The sequence below is a fragment of the Myxine glutinosa genome, chromosome 5 (assembly GCF_964187855.1).
Source record: "Myxine glutinosa chromosome 5, kmMyxGlut1.1, whole genome shotgun sequence".
Classification (NCBI taxonomy): Eukaryota; Metazoa; Chordata; class Myxini; order Myxiniformes; family Myxinidae; genus Myxine; species Myxine glutinosa.
The window spans coordinates 27,983,429-27,997,039 of record NC_136265.1 but is presented as its reverse complement, the minus strand read 5'-3'; the positions used below and the strand labels follow the sequence as shown (position 1 = coordinate 27,997,039).

Sequence of the window (13,611 nt, the reverse complement as noted above, 5' to 3'; positions counted from 1 at the left end):
AGTATAATTTGTATGCAATGAAAGTACATGTAATATGGGATCGAGTAAGATCGAGTAAGCTTCACCAGTGCGCGTGCGCGAATTTACGTCACGTCGGCAGCGAGAAGGCGTTCCCCAACACGAACCAATCAGGAACTGCCACGCCCACTTATATGATCTCCGAATTCCTGTGACAGGAATTAGCGTTACACTGGCTGGAAGTCATTCGCTAGAGGCGCTTCCTCAGCGCCAATCACCAGTGCGCGTGCGCGAATTTACGTCACGTCGGCAGCGAGAAGGCGTTCCCCAACACGAACCAATCAGGAACTGCCACGCCCACTTATATGATCTCAGAATTCCTGTGACAGGAATTAGCGTTACACTGGCTGGAAGTCAATCGCTAGAGGCGCTTCCTCAGCGCCAATAAACTTTATGCAATAATATGCCTGAACATCCATTTACCCCTTTACAATTACTTCCACTTTTATTTATTGCAACAAAGCAAATATTTCAATGGTCCATATGAAGTCATTGCATGTTTCATGTCTCAAAACCATTCATTATGCACACAGTTCTACAGATTGATTTGTACATTTGTAAGCATCTCTCCACCGCAATCACCCTGCCTGCGAAACAACAGTTTATACAGTCACGTGAAAAAGTAAGTACACCCCATGTAAAGTTTTGACTTTTTCAACATATTTCAACATACAGCTATTTGATCTTCATTTCAACAATATTGACAGATAAAGGTGATATAATATAACAAATATCATGAAACATTTACATTTTGTAGTCCATTGTATAATTTAAATAAACATAAATTCAAATTTCGCATGTGGAAAAAGTAAGTACACCCCTACATTTATAACTCCTTCAAATACCTAAAATTAGAATCAGGTGCTTCAGCTCAGGTGCAAATGATTAGAACATCGTTAGAGAGGATGTTAGAGGAACCTGTCTTATTTAAACCTCAGACATTTAGTTTGGGTTGCTCTTTGTTGTTGAAGTGTGCAGCGTCACCATGCCTAGATCAAAAGAGCTCTCTGAGGCCTTCAGAAAGAAGGTTATAGATGCCTACGAGGCTGGGAAGGGATTTAAAAAGATCTCCAAACAATTTGAAATCAATCTTTCGACTGTCCGGCAGATCATCGACAAGTGGAGAAGATTCCAAACAACTGCCAACTTGTTCAGGCCAGGCCGCCCCAGCAAGTTCAGCCCGAGAGCAGACCGCAAGATGCTGAAAGAAGTCTATAAGAACCCCAGAATGTCATCACGGGACCTACAGGTGGCTCTTGCCACTGTTGATGTCAAAGTGCACGAGTCTACCATAAGAAAGAGGCTGCACAAATTTGATCTACATGGGAGGTGTGCCAGGAGGAAACCTTTGCTGTCCAGAAAGAACATCAGGGCAAGACTAAAGTTTGCCAATGAACACCTCGGCAAAGACAGGTACTTCTGGAACAATGTGCTCTGGACAGATGAGTCAAAGGTAGAGCTATTTGGCCACAGTACCAGAAGACATGTTTGGCGATAACCAAAGAGCATTTGATCACAAGAACCTGATACCAACTGCAAAGCATGGTGGTGGAAATATTATGGTTTGGGGCAGCTTTGCTGCATCAGGGCCTGGGCAGCTCACCATCATAGAATCCAATATGAATTCTTCATTGTACCAGAGCGTGCTTGAGAATAATGTGAGGCCATCTGTCGGAAAGTTGAAGCTCAACCGAAGGTGGACCTTGCAACATGACAATGGCCCTAAACATGCCAGTAAATCCACCAAGGAATGGCTGAAAAGAAAGAAATGGAGGGTTCTGGAATGGCCAAGTCAAAGCCCGGATCTAAATCACATCGAGATGTTGTGGGGGGATTTGAAACGAGCTGTGCATGCAAGAAACCCCTCAAACATCGCACAGCTGAAAGAATTCTGCATGGAGGAGTGGGCAAAAATTTCTCCCAGTCGATGTCAGAGACTGATAGACAGTTATAAGAAACACCTACTTGAGGTTGTTTCTGCCAAAGGGGGCAATACCACCTATTAGAGCCAAGGGTGTACTTACTTTTTCGACAGAAGGAAATGGCATCTCTGTAAATTATTTGTTGAATAAATTATTGCAAAGTCAATTTTACCATTGTTTTTTGTTCAATTAGATCACCTTTATCTATAGATACTGTTTAAATGAAGATCAAATATTGATATGTCCACATGTGTTAAAAAGATTTAAAAAAACATTTTAATGGGGCTAACCCCCGCTCTTGCAGGGAAAATGGCCTTAAAATGCCTGTTGTTGTTGTTGTATGGGATGTACTTACTTTTTCCAAATGCAAAATTTGCATTTATGTTTATTTAAATTATACAATGGACTACAAAATGTAAATGTTTCATGATATTTTTATATTATATCACCTTTATCTATCAATATTGTTGAAATGAAGATCAAATAGCTGTATGTTGAAATATGTTGAAAAAGTCAAAACTTTACATGGGGTGTACTTACTTTTTCACGTGACTGTAGCTGGGTTGGGATTCGAACCCAGGCTAGACTTCTTCTTCTTCTTCTTCCTCTTCTTCTTCTCCTTTACCCCACACATGTGTAGCGTTGTGGTGGGAATGCTTCCTGGCACAGCAGCTAAGGTGTCACAGAGGGCCCCATTATCTGTATCGGTTACAAATTTCATCAGTCATGACTCGGAATCGGTCAAAGATCCAGGTGGAAGTTTTCCTGCCCACCCGAAAACGGAAAGGTACTCAGGAGAGCCACCATCCACCCTGATTTCGCAGCTGAGACGACGGAAGGGGCTGGGACGATATTTCAAATATTCACAGTCCGAGCAGTTGCTAGATGGGACCACCCCTCGTATTATTCCTCTGGTTCTGGAACACTTCACCGACGGGTCCGATGCAGGGAGGGGTCTCCTTTTCTCATTCTCTCCTTACAGTCCTCCATTGGGCTGCACAAACTTGGCATGATTGTTGCTTTATTAGCGGCGGTGCCTGAAAGCAAACTTCAGAGTTCTTTAATCTTTGTTCCTTCATCTTTGTTCTTTTTATTATTTCATCTTTATTTTCTTCCCCCCTCTTTGCACCATTTCACATTACTTGCGTTTTTAAATTATTTTTTATTTTTTGCATTTTTCTTTTGCACTGATTTTACCTGAATCACATTATTTTACTTGATTTGCTCAAGTTCTTCGTCAATTGTATCGAAGTTTAAGTTTTCATAAAGAGCTGACTGTTTGGTCGAGTGGTTAAAAAAACTGGAGTTTCTTCTTCTTCCCTTACTGGTCTGGCTTTGATCCAAATGCTTTCTCACTCTTGCTAACCCACACTTGGCAAGTGTGACGAGTAGGCCCAGACACCCCTCGACGTGAGTTGAAGGGAGTCCTTTGTCCTGCAGAGAACTGAAGTAGGCTGATTTAAGGGTTTAAGGTAAACTTTAATATGCTTCTTCTTCTTCAGCAAAGCCCCCCCCTGCCAAATTTTTTTTGGCATGCCAATTATTATCATTCACATTTGCAATTATATTTCTTATTGTTCGTGTGTTAGCATGATACCGTAGAGGTGTGCATACTAGCCTCTGAGCTGTCCTAGCCTGGGTTTAAATCCCAACCCAGCTATAAACTTCCATGCAGTTATTTCATATACCTACCCAAATCACCTTCAGTCGAGTATCCTGTATCGGAGTATAAGGGGCCCATCCACTATTGGCTCAACTTCATAAAAGTTTCTCGAGTGCTTGTGATATGTCCCTGAGTTCGGTAAAGAGTATGGGCCTCTAATTAGTTATATTATTGTCTTAAAAAAGAGGATGCAAGTTATATTATTGTCTCCACCCTAAAAAAACAGGTGAGGGGGTGTTGTAATCGCTCCGTCTGTCTGTCTGTCCCGTCCCTCTGCCCCATCCGTCTTGCCCTAGGGGTGGGAACTTGGGGTCACAGGGGTCAAAATGGGAAAAGTAGCTCAAACTTTGATATTGGGTCATTCTTGGTGGAAGTTTTTGCCATCTTTCAACTTTGGTTTAGGTGGGGGAAGTGTGGGCATTTGGGATGGCACGCCATCGAATGCGCTCGAGTTACCCTCGTCATAGGAGAGGGTATTGCATTTGGGTCCATTTGTTACCCTGCGCTCGCGAAGCGAAAGGCAGGGTTAAGCATTCGGGTACGTACATTCAAATATTCGCAGTCAAACATACGTACGTACGTATGTGCATACGCAGACGTGCATACGTACATACGTGCGTGTCTGCATTTTAAAAATTCCTTTTCTTGGCAACCGTTGGTCCGATTGACATGAAATTTTCACCATTGGAGGGCCTCCTCCTGTAGAATATTTGAGTGAATATTATGACGTCACAGGTCAGGTGGTATGAGCGCCATCTTGGAAAAACCAAAAAACGTTGCACCTCTATATCTCAAAAATCGCTGCACATAAATAATTGAGACAGGTCTCATTGCAAAGAACTCTCCATGCGGAATAACATATGTGAATGATGACGTCATAGGTGCCGCCGTTATGACGTCATACTTCGACAAGTAAAAAAACTTTATCCGATCAGGATGAAATTTCTTGAGCATCTTCTCGGTATAAAGTCATGCAGAAATAAAATTATAATGGCGTCGTAGGTCACGTGGTTTGGACGCCATATTGTTTTGAGTGAAAAGCCTGAAAAACTACTAAAATCCAATTTTCTCCTAAACGACTGAACAGATCGAGGCCAAACTTTGCAGGGAAAATCAAATACCCATGACGAACAAAAAAGTCAGCGAGCATGACGTCATGCATCACATGGTTTCGAGGTTATGACATTTTAAAGCATAAACTTTAAAAACCAAGCTCCTCCCTCATTTTTGGTCCTATCGAGGGGAAACTTCACAGATGTGTTCAGCATATCATTCCACTGAAATGACTTTTTGGAATTTGCGATAGGTCACGTGGTTTGGCAGATATAAACAATTTAACGAAAATATTTTAAAAAAATTATAACTCTTGAACCGCTTCATTGATCGACGTGAAACTTTATATTATAGTAAAGGTAATGAAGTGTAACATGTGTGCAAAATTTCAAGATGATTGGACGTACGGTCTGGAAGGTAGAAGTTATTGCGTGAAGAAGAAGAGTCTTCTACAGTGGGCATGGAATTAATTATCACACTGCACATGACGAGCAGGTAAAGTACGGAGCGACCTCACGGGGTCATTTTGATCTCAAATAAAATTCTGCTTTCAGATTTGTCGATCGCTGAGGTATATTAACACAGGACCAAAACAGATTTGGCGAAATTCCGACGATTTTTGACGAAAATATAATATTTCTGTCTGCATTTCAGTAAAGTGTGTGCTGTGTCAGCATTTAAAAAATTGAAACGTGGCTCATTGTAAATAACTCCATGTGGGGAATAGGTGTTGTTAACGATGACGTCATTGGTGCCGTAATTACGACGTCATAATTCGACAGGGGCAATGCTTAGTCTGATCAGTTTGAAATTTATTGAGCATGATCTAATGCAACAATTATTTAGAGAATATAAATTTATGATGTCATCGCTCACGTGGTCTGGCAGCCATATTGGATCAAAAAAAAGAAACGTTCAAAAATAGAAGAGTTGGCTCACACCAAGTTGACTGCGCAGGTTAAGTATTCTATGAATACCATCCAGTTTGTTTGTTTGTTTGTTTGTTTGTCTGTTTGTCCACACAGTACGTGAGCATGTGTATTAATTACATTCGACGCTTTAGAACCCCAAGACCCTTTACGACCCCTAATACCCTCTCAAACCTTTGCAGCCCTGACACCCATTAAGACCACAAAGACCCTAAGGACCATGAAGACCCACGAAGACCCAAAGATCTTCCTAAGACCTTTTTACTTTTCGGATTCCTAAGACCCTTTAATTCACCAAACACACTTGAAAGCCTTTGGAGACCTCATACCCTTTGAGACACCTAACACTCTTTAAACCCTTTATAATCCTAAAACCCTTTCAAACTCGAAGACCCTCTTAGACCCTTTGGAACCCTAACCCATTTGAGACTCCAAAGACTCAAAGGACCCTAAAACCCCCCAAATACCCTAAAAAAATGAAAAGACCCTGAATACACTAAAGATCCAGAGGACCCAAAAGACCCTTAAAGACCCCACCCAAAGCCCCAAAAGACCCCGAGGACCCAAAGCCCCAAAAGACCCTGAGTACCCAAAACACACTAAATACCAAAAGACACTAAAGATCCAGAGGACCCAAAAGACACTTAAGACCCCTCCCAAAGATCCAAAGCCCCAAAAGACCCTGAGGACCCAAAAAGACCCAAGACTCTGAGGACCCAAAAGACACAAAAGAACCTAAGGATCCAAATGACCCAGAGGACCCAAAATATACAAAAGATCCAAAGCCCTAAAAGACCGCGAGGACCCAAAAAGACCCACGACTCTGAGGACCCAAAAGATGCTCAGGATCCAAATGACCCAGAGGACCCAAAAGACACAAAAGATCCTGAGGAACCAAATGACAAAATCACACACTTCCTGGCGTGGGTCTGTAATCTCGGATTGCTCTTTCTTTTTAATTATTTATTTTAACCATATTACACTAATCCATCTAAATTTGATTGCTTTATTTTATTTGCTCAAGTTCTGACTTGTATTGCCTTGGAAGTTGTTTGTTTAATAAAATAAATCTTCGTCGACAACCACTTCCCCTTTGGGGATTGAATCGGGTCCAACAGCAGCACATTTTTAACACCATGTAGATGACACCTACTTCAAGATCTCTTGAGTGCTTTCCCTTCGGCCTCAATCAAAGCAAATTTGCACACCTTTGTGGACCGATCCCATCTCCGCAACAGAGCAAGGCTTTCTCCTCTTTATCTTTTATTTGTAGACATTTTACCTATCCACGAAATGTATATTCTAAATGCACGCGTCACAATAGAGAATGATGAGCAAAACAACAATCAGGAAGAATGTGCCCTGTGTTAACAATGCCATCACCTGGAATTTATTTGTGCAGGTGACTGTACCTGGTGGTGAGACAAGCTTCCCGCTGAGAAACCTTCAACCAGACACCAATTACAAGCTCTCTGTCTCTGCGGTGTACCCCGAGGGTGAAAGTGAGCCCCTGCACGCCACCGAGACCACCTGTAAGTACTTGAACTCCTCCTTAGCCCCTCCACTCAATCTTAAAGCACGTCTAAAATGCCTTTATAAAGCTGCTTTGGCTATTTGCAATAAGTTCTTAAAAAGTGGTAAATTAGGATGGCAATTACCACTTAGATTTGTGCATTATTTTGGTGAGTGTGTGTGTGTGTGTGTGTGTGTGTGTGTTTGTGTGTGTGTGTGTCCAAGTAATGTGTGTGTGTATTACCACTTAGATTTGTGCATTATTTTGGTGTGTGTGTGTGTGTGTGTGTGTGTGTGTGTGTGTGTGTGCTGATGTATCATCTATTGATGTGGATCCATGATCGAGGTTGTGGATCTACTGATGTACCATCTATTGATGTGGATCCATGATCGAGGTTGTGGATCTGCCGTTTGGAGAGCTCCTAGGCTGAAAGGATCGAAACCTCGAGGCCTAGCTGATGATCCATGCAGTCGGGAAACTAGTCAATTGTTTACAGGTTAATGTTCTTGCTTTAGGGACAGAAACTATGTTTGAGGTTTACAATTTAAATAAAGTTGAATATGGGACGTTGTGAAATTAACATCATTTACAGCAATCCTTTAAATTATTTACATTTAAGTTTAGGAACAACCGATACTGTACAATTAATTAAGTGTATGTATGTGTGTGTGTGTCTGTGAATAAAAGAGAGAGATAGAATTGTGAGGAACAGAAATGAAAAAACGAGATGTATGTGCCACAGTGTGTGTGTGTGTGTGTGTGTGTGTGTGTGTGTGTGTGTGTGTGTGTCACATATGCACAGGGAAAAAGACATCACTGTTTAGGAGATACTTTTGTTGTAAACCTAAAGTGTCAGGGATGTCTGCAGCTGTGGAGGAATCCGGGTAGGGTTTAAACCCTCACAACACTTATCTTGTGTTGGTTTTCCTGGTTGTTTTATGCGGATTAATTTATTTGGCTAGAAGAGCATGAGAGTATGTATATATATATATATATATATATATAATATATATATATATATATATATATATATATATATATATATATATATATATATATATATATATATATATATATATATATATATATATATATATATATATATACAGACTTGGCATTTAATATGGAATATTTTTTTGTGGGGTGAACTTACTTTTCAAGATGTCTTAGAACCAAAAGTTCATTGGAATTATGTTGAAATTATTCTAGATTTTGTTAATGTGACCTTTAAAAGAAACAAAAACCACATTTGACATTTCGAAGCAAATAAATTGATCCTTGAAAGTGATGTAAACTGATATCGAACTCAATTCACGGACAGTATTGTGTTAAACTTCTGTGCGTTTTCCAGAAGTATCTCTTTATTTTGCACATTAGCCAAAATTTTTTTTAACAAAAACAAAAGTTAAATTACGACTGGGATTACGGACAGTAAAATTACAGTTCAGTATTTCGTGTAACCCCCACGAGCATTCAGGAGAGCACATACACATCGAGCCATGCTGTTCACGAGATTTGCCAAGGTTTGGACAGGAATCGCTTGCCATGCAGTGACAATAGTCTGCTGCAATTCACGCACAGAGGTCGGCTGCTGGTCCAAGTGGTCGATTTGACGCATTAATTCTGCCCACAAGTTCTCTATTGGATTCATATCCGGGGACATGGCAGGCCACTCCATATGCTCTACACCACGGTCAGCAAGAAAGTGTTGGATCATGCGAGCACGATGAGGCCGTGCATTGTCATCTTGGAACACAAAGTTTCCTCGAAAGGCTGCACGAGCAAATGGAAGCAATGTTTCTTCCAGAATGGCCCTGCACTTGAACTGGTTCAGGTTTCCATTCAGAACAACCAGGTCAGTTTTGCCCCCTGCATGAAAAGCAGCCCAAACGGTCACCCCACCACCTCCAGCTTGGACTCTTGGCACTATACAATCTTTGTTGTAGGCTTCATGCACTTGTCTGCGCACTCGGACGCGGCCACCTTGACGATAGACCAGAAACCTAGACTCGTCACTGAAGATCACGTGATTCCAGTGTCCTGGCTGCCATTTACGGTGCTCTCTGGCTCACTGCAATCGGCGCTGGTGGTGTTGTCTGGTCAGGCGTGGCTTTCTCAGTGGATGCCTGGCACGATAGCCTGCTTGAACCAGTCGTTGGTCAACTCGCCTTCTGGATACAGGCACATTTGTCAGTTGCTGCCACTCAGCCCTAAGCCGATTAGCTGACTTGGTACGGCCATTGCGGACTAACCGGTGCAGCTGGCGATCATCCCTCCTTGTGGTCCTGCGGGGACGTCCTGGCCTCGGTATTGGTGTAGGGACACCCCTCTGAGCATTTCGTTTCAGGATCTTTGACACCTGACCTTGAGTGATGCCATACTGCCGAGCAATAGCACGCTGTTTCATGCCGGAATTTCGTAAAGCCACCACTCCATGACAAACAGCATTGTAGTTGACGGACCATCTCCAGAGGAAGCGGCAATAACATTTGGAGACGTGCAGCAGTTGTTTTCCACTAATACAGAACGCAACAACCCTTGTATACCCGACTGTGAAGCCAATCATCAAATGTACCTGTCTGTACATTTTGTCACGCCACCTGTGATATAATCCTGTTGTTGACTTCTTGCTGCGGCAGACAATCAGTGACATGGTTCTTTTAACAAATAAATCACCAAAGTGTAAAAGAAACTCACCAGATTGATATACTGAGTTAAGAAAGTAAACCCAAGTCAAGAAAAAAAAATATTCCATATTAAATGCCAAGTCTGTATATATATATATATATATATATATATATATATATATATATATATATATATATATATATATATATATATATATATATATATATATATATATATATATATATATATATATATATATATACAGTATATATATATACATATATATATATATGTACTCATATATATATACATATATATCAGAATATAATTTCAGGTTCGTACGGATCATGGAAATCCTGGAAAGTCATGGAATTTAACAAAACACTTTTCCAAGCCAAGAAAGTGGTTTATAATTCTGGAAATTGAAAGCAAAGTGTGTTTTCTGTTATTTTTGAAATAAAACAAATCGGTACTGATGAGTTATGTTCCCGAGAATCTTTCATAAATCTTTTGTTCCATACCCGGAATGCAATTTCCCATCGACACATCATGAATCTGCAGCTCATGACAGTTCAAGCAGTGATTCTCTTCAACGACAACAGTTCGCTGGTTTGATAATATCTCGATACAATTGTGATTTAACATATTATTTTGATATACAGTATTAATACTATAGTAATAATTTATGATTGGAATGATGAATGATACTGTTTGGAATGAAAATATAGAGGTGGAGTTTAAAGCAGAATGAGAAATGACGTAAGGGTTTCTACTTTATAACCGTGACATTTGCAGATTCGCCATTTGCAGATTCGCCATTTGCAGTTTCGCCATTGACTGGGTATAGAACCATTCAGACTGGGTACTTTTTTTGCCCAAGTCCTTCACGAACCGGCTGCCAGTGCCTGACATTCGACTTAAGGTGGCACAGCAATGTGGAACTTATTACCTCCGCCACTAATGGTGTTTGTTTGTCTGTCCATTTGTGAACAAAATATCTCAAAAAGTTGTGGACTGATTCGGACTAAATTTGGCAGAGATGTAGCGTATGTGACAAGGACGAAATTATTCGATTTTGGTGAAGATCCGGATTCGGATCCGGCTACTCGAATTTTTAAAGTGAGTCGTCACCATTGGGAGATAGGGCCTCCGCCATTGCGAAAACGATATATAGGAGGATATCTCAAAAAGTTGTGGATGGATGATTTTGATTAATTTGATTATGTGTTTCTGTATTGTGATTTTCTGGTCTACTCTGAGATACAAAATGTAAACTGTTCACCTGGCAGAGGTATGCTCTCTACTGAGTGCTGTTCTAGTTGTTTCCAGGGTTTTGCATTCGCGGTTTACGCATTGTTTGATTGCCTTTGGCTTCCCACCCGTGTGTCGTGTGGTGCATGGGCCTCGCTGGTATATATATATATATATATATATATATATATATATATATATATATATATATATATATATATATATATATATACGTATATATATATATATATATATATATATACATATATACATACATACATATACATAATATACATATACATATATATATATATATATATATATATATATATATATATATATATATATAATGGTATCTGTAATCTGGTTCTCCAACCTAATGAGCGGACAACATGACGTCATCGCCATGCACGTCCGCCTTGCCTGCAAAGTTCCAGAGGAACCATCTAGCAGTGCGTCATTACGGATTATAAATACAGATACTGTCACAAGTGCATGCAAAACTCACAGTTACCGACCTGGTTTCGCCCTTGTTGGGGCTTCATCAGGGCAACGCAGTGAGGCTTTCCATACACTTGTAACTCTGTGACCCTTTCGGTTTTTATATCAGTCACTATGCGACCTTCATATCATCAGTGGAGAACCGCCAGCAAGGTGTCCCATACAGCTGCTGCTGCACCTTGCTGGGAGCGATACGCACCGCCTGCCACGCGGTGACGTTATCTCTGGTATCCACTCATCATATGGAGTCGACCTGGTTGCGGTTGGGAGTTACTAATAATGGTATCTGTAATCTGGTTCTCCAACCTAATGAGCGGACAACATGACGTCATCGCCATGCACGTCCGCCTTGCCTGCAAAGTTCCAGAGGAACCATCTAGCAGTGCGTCATTACGGATTATAAATACAGATACTGTTACAAGTGCATGCAAAACTCACAGTTACCGACCTGGTTTCGCCCTTGTTGGGGCTTCATCAGGGCAACGCAGTGAGGCTTTCCATACACTTGTAACTCTGTGACCCTTTCGGTTTTTATATCAGTCACTATGCGACCTTCATATCATCAGTGGAGAACCGCCAGCAAGGTGTCCCATACAGCTGCTGCTGTATCCATACAATGGTGTCCCATACAATCTGTATTTATACGTGCCCACCGGACCCCACTGCGGCCCCCGTACGACGGGCCTTTCCGCGTGCTGGAGACCGGGGCGAAGCACTTCACCCTGGACATCGGCGGTACTCCTGACCGCGTTTCTGTAGACCGCCTCAAGCCGGCCCACCTCGACGTGGACCATCCACCGCCAGTGGCCCGACCCCCGTGTCGGGGCCGCCCCCCTGCGGGCGGACCCCCGGCACCGCCCAGCCCCGCCGCCACGCTGCCCCCCGGTCCTGCACCCATCCCAGGGGCAGCCAGGGGCATCCCACCTGGCATCCCTGCACCCCGGACGCCGCCGATCGGCAGGGGGCGCTTCGGCCGGGTCATCCGTCTGCCCTGCAAACTGGCCCTCCAGGTGCGCGGGAATTCTGGGGGGGCGCGTGTGGCGGACACGAAAGCCCACTGGCGTGGTGACATCATTCCGCGCACTAAGTGGGCGGCGGCCACGCCCGAGGGGTAGGCGTGGCCTGAGGATATACACGGGGCGCGCAGCCCGGAGCGCACTGGTGTTACAGTGAGCTCCTGAAATAAAGACGCTTATAAGTTACCGCTTGTCCGCTTCCTCCTTGCTCGCAAGCAGCGCGCGTAACGCCGCGCTTTAACATAATGTACATTGTACATACACAGAATGGCAGACCGGTGGAGACTCACCCCCTCAGCTGGGAGAGGGGCGGAGCTTGAATTGTGCTGATTGCGCAGCACCACTCAGCTGGAAGAGGGGCAGAGCTTGGACTGTTCCAGTTGCGCATCACTCCCTCAGCTGGGAGAGGGGCGGAGCTTGAACTTTTCCTGTTGCGCAGCACTCCCTCAGCTGGGAGAGGGGCGGAGCTTGAATTGTGCTGGTTGTGCAGCACCACTCAGCCAGGAGAGGGGCGGAGCTTGAGCTGTTCCTGTTGCGCATCACTCCCTCAGCTGGGAGAGGGGCGGAGCTTGAACTTTTCCTGCTGCGCAGCACTCCCTCAGCTGGGAGAGGGGCGGAGCTTAAACTGTTCCGGTTGCGCAGCACTGCCTTAGCTGTGACAGGGGTGGAGCTTTGACCGAGCACAAATAAAGAGCTCACACTGCTCACTCATAACCCTGCCCTCGCGAAGTGAAAAGCGGGGTTAAGCAGTCGGCTTGCATACGCCGTGTCTGCATTTAAAAAATTCATTATCTCGGCAATCATTGGTCCGATTGACACGAAATGTTACCATAGGAGCACCTCCGCCTGTAGAAATTTTTTATTCATAATTATGACGTCATATGTCACGTGGTACGGACGCCATTTTGGAAAAATCGAAAAAAGTTGCACCTCTATATCTCTGAAACCGCTCCATGGAAAAAAATTGAAACATGGCTCATTGTCAAGTACTCTGCTTGGGGAATAAGATATGTTAATGATGATGTCATCGGCACCTTAATTATGACGTCATAATTCGACAAGTACAACGCTTGATTCGATCAGTATGAATTTTTTTTTCTCTGCAATTCTTCGTCTG

At 42.8% G+C, this 13,611-nt stretch overlaps 1 protein-coding gene across 1 annotated transcript in view; it reads left to right on the top strand.

The window, feature by feature from the left end:
- LOC137427788 (collagen alpha-1(XIV) chain-like) overlaps positions 1-13,611 on the top strand; it is a 209,656-nt gene that overhangs the window by 97,221 nt on the left and 98,824 nt on the right. The window contains exon 22 of the mRNA XM_068117529.2: positions 6,988-7,117. Within this exon, the coding sequence (XP_067973630.2) occupies positions 6,988-7,117 (130 nt within the window). The remainder of the gene's footprint in view (positions 1-6,987; positions 7,118-13,611) is intronic.